Source organism: Cebus imitator, unplaced genomic scaffold, assembly GCF_001604975.1.
Source record: "Cebus imitator isolate Cc_AM_T3 unplaced genomic scaffold, Cebus_imitator-1.0 Scaffold386, whole genome shotgun sequence".
NCBI classification, from domain to species: domain Eukaryota; kingdom Metazoa; phylum Chordata; class Mammalia; order Primates; family Cebidae; genus Cebus; species Cebus imitator.
In genome coordinates, this window is record NW_016107701.1 from 303,606 (window position 1) to 309,605 (window position 6,000).

The 6,000-nt window shown below is 43.3% G+C and overlaps 1 protein-coding gene and 1 long non-coding RNA gene across 4 annotated transcripts in view; one reads left to right on the plus strand and one right to left on the minus strand.

The window, feature by feature from the left end:
• The window catches only part of USP3 (ubiquitin specific peptidase 3), a 79,551-nt gene extending 77,833 nt beyond the window's left edge, over positions 1 to 1,718 (plus strand). For all 3 annotated transcript variants that reach the window (XM_017508104.2, XM_017508106.2, XM_017508105.2), the window contains one exon: positions 982 to 1,718. In XM_017508104.2, coding sequence (XP_017363593.1) covers positions 982 to 1,147 — 166 coding nt within the window. In that variant the 3' untranslated portion in view covers positions 1,148 to 1,718. The remainder of the gene's footprint in view (positions 1 to 981) is intronic.
• LOC119468153 lies at positions 1,469 to 5,902 on the minus strand. Its single transcript, XR_005196794.1, has 3 exons — positions 5,375 to 5,902; positions 4,722 to 4,792; positions 1,469 to 1,595 (listed from the first exon to the last, which is right to left on the minus strand). It is a non-coding gene; the product is annotated as an uncharacterized LOC119468153 (long non-coding RNA).
• Between the last annotated feature and the right edge of the window lie 98 nt (positions 5,903 to 6,000).

A 6,000-nucleotide genomic window follows, 5' to 3' on the forward strand; every position in this document is an offset into this window, starting at 1 on the left:
TGGTGCCTTCAGCTCATGAAAATGTTTTATACTGCAGGTCTTACCCCATTCTTGCTTCTCTGTTCTGGAACCCCTACTATATGCATAGTGAATTTCCTGGATCTCTTTTCCACATGTCTTAAATATTCTTTAATCATTTCTATCTCTGTTTCTAAAGACTGCCATGGCCTACTTTTCCAAATCACCAATTTGGGTTTCATCTGTATCCAAATAAAAGATTAGCTCCTCCATATAATATTTATATTGCAGCAATCACATTTTTCTGGTAACTTTTTCATAACAGCCTATTATTATTTTATGGTTGCACTATCTTTTTGAAACTCTTAGCACTAATTAAAAAATTACAAAGCTCTCTTAGGTTTCCTGCATTGAGTTCCTCAGGGTTGATTGCTTTACTTGTTCTTCCTAGTATTTCTTCCCCTCAAAAATGTGATAGGAGTGCAGAGGCTTAAGTATTTTTAAAATCTGGTGTTGGTAGTTTATTCTGAATCACAGTAAATGATGAATTGGATCTTTATTGTTTAAACAGGGTTTTCCTGGCAGTTACGAAGGTCTGTTCTACCTGCAGGCCTGACTCTAAGGTTCCATGTATGAGTGGGTAGTTCATGCTGACAGGGAAGAGCCCCCAATGACCACGGTATCAGAGAAGTGTGCCCTTCTTTGTTAAGCTTAGTTTTTTCCCAAGATTCTGATGGGAAAATCTGGTACTCAGTTTTACATGTTTCCGTAGGCCTTGACCTATGCTTGTTAGGTTGAGAGTTCCTCATCTCCGTTTCCTCCGTTAGTCCAGGACCGTCTGCTTTGTGTTCTAGCAAACCCTCAATTTCTGGTCAGTTTGGAGGAAGGTAAAAACATGAGTTTAAACTAAAAGTCTGGGATGTATTCTTTACCTATTGAAATTTAAATCTAACATGATATAGTTGTACAGATCCTTTTGTGATTTCTGAGGTTTTTCTTTGGTCTTTTGCCTCTTTTTTACAGGGTTGGTTCTGGACATTACACAGCATACGCAACTCACGAAGGCCGCTGGTTCCACTTCAATGACAGTACTGTAACACTGACTGATGAGGAGACTGTGGTGAAGGCAAAGGCCTACATCCTTTTCTACGTGGAACGCCAGGCCAGAGCTGGATCAGATAAACTTTAATACCTCCTCCTAATCATCATTCATCAACCATACCAGAGAAACATTTCCAGTTTTCCACAAATACTTGATCCAAGATTTAATTTCATTATGCACTTTTCAATTTCCTATTTTGGGTTTAGTTTTGTCAATGGTAGTGACTTACTGAACATGGGCACCAACTAATTTTGTTGTTGTTCTACCAGAAAACCTCAGCAGATGTTTTGATTTGCTGCTTTAGTTGTAATAATTCAATTTTTATATGTAGTTTTAAGAACTTAGTCTTATTTGACTTTTTTATGTTAATGTTTTCAGTTCTCACTTTGAGGCACATTTACATCAATGCTTTTGTTACTCACACTTTTCACAGCTGTAGTGGAGATCACGTTGACTCTAAATCAAGGATCATGTGTGCACTTAACTTGTTGCCCACAAAATTTCACAGTGACTGCTGAGCAATCCTCCTTTTTGCCTGTAAAAGATAACAAAGGGCATCATTAAGTAGACCAGGTAATTACTGCTTGTTTCAAGGCTGCTGTTTATCAGCACTAACTAAATAAATTTGTTGGTTCAGTTGTACCTGTCCTGCAAATACTAAAATTACTCTTTGTTGGCTTTTTCGGTTTTGGGGCATACTTGTTTGCGGGGAGGTAAGATGAGAGTAAAGACCAAATGCATTTAATGTTTAAAAAACATCATTGACATGGTATAGGTGTTACCTAGTGAGGTAAAGCCATGGCATCTGCCTCCTTTTTGAATCAGTGTCTCATTTCCTGTGGTTGTAGGACAGGAAGTCACTGCGTGTCCACTTTAGACTTACTGCTTATTTGGTATCTTAGTCTGAGGTGTGAACCTCTGGTATGTACTTCAATCATCACCTGCATTTCAGTTCATCACTAGGGGAGTCTGATTCCACAGGAGGAAATTTAGTCTTTGCTGCTCTGGGTTTTAACACCCCTCATTGGCCTATCCTGATAGCAGAACAAGTTGAAAATAATAATCTCATTTTGAGTAAGTAGTTTTCATGGTTTAGTTTTTCTTATTGAGACAGAGTCTCCTTCTGTTGCCCAGGCTGGAACGTAATGGTACCATCTCAGCTCACTGCAACCTCCATCTCCCAGGTTCAAGCAATTATCCTGCCTCAGATCCCGAGTAGCTGGGATTACAGGCACCCACCATCACGCCCAGCTAATATTTTTTATTTTTAGTAGAGACAGGGTTTCACCATGTTGGCCAGGCTGGTCTTAAAAACTCCTGACCTCACGTGCTCCACCCGCCTCAGCCTCCCAAAGTGCTGAGATTACAGGCATAAGCCACCATGCCCAGGCTGTTCTATTAAAAAAGAAAAATGGTCAAGATGTTTTTAAGCTTATGAATGTAAAAACAGTCTGGTGGGCTGGGCGTGGTGGCTCACGCCTGTAATCCCAGCACTTTGGGAGGCTGAGGCGGGTGGATCACGAGGTCAGGAGTTCGAGACCAGCCTGGCCAATATGGTGAAACCCCATCTCTACTAAAATTATAAAAATTAGCCAGGCATGGTGGCAGGTGCCTGTAGTCCCAGCTACTCAAGAGACTGAGGCAGGATAATCGTCTGAACCCAGGAGGCGGAGGTTGCAGTGAGCCGAGATAGTGCCATTGCACTCCAGCCTGGGCAACGGAGCGAGACTGTCTCAAAAACAAAAAGTCTGGTGGCTCTCCCTCAGGTTGGATATCTGAAGTTGTAGGAGCAGGTGTAGCTCCATTCCACTTTAATATTAACTGGATAAATCACCTATCTTCCCAGAGCATATCGGCTAAACACTTTAACATGACAAGGAGCAAACTGCAATTATGTATAAACCTATATCCTCCAATACTATGCCTCCTAGCTACAAGTGGTTATTGAAATTTAAATCAGAAACTCAGTTCCTTCAGTTACACTCACCACCTTTCAAGTACTCAACACCCACATATGGCCTTAGACAGTGCTGGCCTAAATTTTCACTCCAAAGCATAAAGTTTGCCATCATGTTTACATCTTACAATTTAGAGTCCTAAAAGGTCATAGGGAAATGTGTGCTTATATTAATTCACAATGCTAAATTATATTAGGTTAAACTGTATGAAACTGCTATTTGACAAGTTTCTGAGCTACAAAAATGACAGTTCCACCTGATCTGATCTATCGGTACATCACCACATCTAATTGAACCTGAAATGTGAGTCGCCTTTGATCTTGGGAAGTATTTCCTATGAATCCAGGCTCTTTGACTTAGAAGATTGAGAGCTGTAACTTCTAACACTGATACTTCGCTCTTCAGTCTCTCTGAATGGGCAGCTGTTATAACTTAAAACAGTATAGGCCTGGTCAGAGTTGATGGCGAAAAGCAGCTGTATTTTTATACCAAATGGAACTTTTTAGCAACAGATTGGACTACTTTGTCGGGCAAAGTGGTCTTCAGACAGGTGATGCTATTGGCTTAAGAGATGAACATGTCTTCTCTCTGAATTTGTTTTTATTGGTTGGTTTTACTTGAACAGAAGCGTCTGGATGGTATCATGAAGATTGTTTAGAAAAGTGATTGGATCCATTTGAATTGTGCACTTGAACACCAGTGATGTAAATGTGCCTAATTGTATTTTAATTTTTAACTGTGTAGCCTTACCACACCTATTTTGAAAGCTGATCTTTTGTGCTCTCCAGGGCTTTCCCCTGGTGCCATGTTGTCTCCAGCATGTATGTGGCTTCTCACTCAGAGCTTCTGCTGAGGCGGGGCCTCTCACTGAGTCAGATGGCTCCTTGGAACAAGAAAACTTTCTCAGAAGTCCTCCCACACAGGTGGGTGATAGAAACAGTTTGTGGCAACACAAATCTCTCTCCATGGTGGAGAAACCTTTGCTTATCCACTGTATTCTACTCAGTGTATAGTGATGACAAATGTACTAGAATTAAACCAGTCAAGTGTACTGGCCCAGGGTGAGTGTTAAATGTGTATCTCGCCTGTGGAACCTACTCAGCAGCTTGGTTTCTGGGGTTGGGGACATATTTATTTCTTAAAGCCAAACCTCTCCTTTATTGGTTTAGTGTACACAAGTCTATTTAGATACACTTATCCCACTTTAACCTCCACCAGCCCCTAAACTCTCTCCTGTAACCTCTGCTGCTGAAGTGGCCTCTTCACTTGGGCCCTGGAAAAGCCCATGGAAAAAAGTGCGTTCCTGCAGCCAAGGCCTGGGTCCCAGGTGACTAAGAGTAGCCATAGGAAGGTGAGTAAGGAGAAGTGGGCATGTGGTGTCTGTAGTCCAAGGTCTCTGCGTCTCATTAGTGGGTGCAGGGCCTTCCCCCTCAGGTGTGAGCATGATGGACTCTAGACTGCCTTTCATGAGCGTTGGTCATGCTGTGATGTCATCATCTGCCATTAAAACCCAGTTTGTATGATGCCAAGAGGATTGTTTAATTGTGCAAGTGACTGATTCATTTAAGTTGTAATCACATCCCTTTTCTGCTTCACCAACCTGAACTGTTTTAAAAAATATCATTAAAAGTCTGTTCTCTTTACTTTGACTTATTTCTGAACACCTTTTTTCAGTGGAGCCACATAAATCATGATGTACTTACTCAAGCTGTGCGCCAACAGAATCCCCATGATTTGGAGCTGCTGTACCTGGGCCAGGATGAAGTAACCTGTACTGACAAAGAGATGGCCGGGAGATTAGTGCCTGCAGTCAGGTGCCTGAGGTCCCACTCACCCTTACCCACTGAAATCCTTCTCAATAGCTTGTGACTACTGATCTTACAAAAATGAGGCCCCTTCCCTCCCCTTTAGAGCTAGACTGTACTCTGAGGCACCAGTATTGGGGCTCTGGGTAGAGGATACTGGTCATCTTTTAGGGTAAAAACAGGCAAATAAGTGCTGTTTAAATAAACCTCCTGCTTACAGTACGTTCCTATAGACTACCTCTCTGCCCCCATGCCTCCTGCAAACAGAACCACGTTCTTCATTTGCCTGGTCTTGTCAGTCTTCTTAAAGTTGAAGACACAGATGCCTGCAGCTCAGATTGTTCTGCATCTTTGTTCCCTGGGGCACATTCTCTTTTGGCAGCTGTGCTGCTCAGAGGCTGCATGGTTGCTGTCGCTGCTGCCAAACAGCGTAGCTCCAGAGAAGGCCGAAGGGGCAGACCCTCTGCAGTAGGCAGGAGCACATCTGCAACCCCCCTGCCCCCGCCCCCTGCCCCGGGGCCCAGTAGTCCAAGATGCTTCCTGCAGGCTACCTGGAGGAAGAACAGAGGGGCAAGGCTTTAAACGTTCTTCCCTGCCAATCTTGCCATTCCAGCAGGGCTGCAGTAGTGCAGCTTGGAAGCCACGCTGAAGCACAGTGACTCTTAGTGGAAGGCACGATTACCACTCTCGCCTTGCAAGAAGTTCAAAGAACCTCTATTCCTAAGGGTCAACCCTCTGAAAAGCACTGGTTTGAGGAGGATAAGGGAGGGAAAGTGGAGATAACATGGCTTTCTAATCACACTGTGGTATTGCAGCATACATTTTAAGTGAAGAAGTACACCTAGACAGAGTGTCAGCTATAATTTAGAACTAAATTGATGAGCTTGAAATAACAGCAGTGGCTGGCTCCCCTTCCTTGAGAAATGCTTCCTTTTGACTGTTCCTTGGTCTGTTTTTAAGAGAATCCCCCCTTGGCCAGGCGCAGTGGCTCACGCCTATAATCCCAGCACTTTGGGAGGCCGAGGCCGGTGGATCACGAGGTCAAGAGATCGAGACCATCCTGGTCAACAAGGTGAAACCTCGTCTCTACTAAAAATACAAAAAAATTAGCTGGGCATGATGGTGCGTGCCTGTAGTCCCAGCTACTCGGGAGGCTGAGGCAGGAGAACTGCTTGAA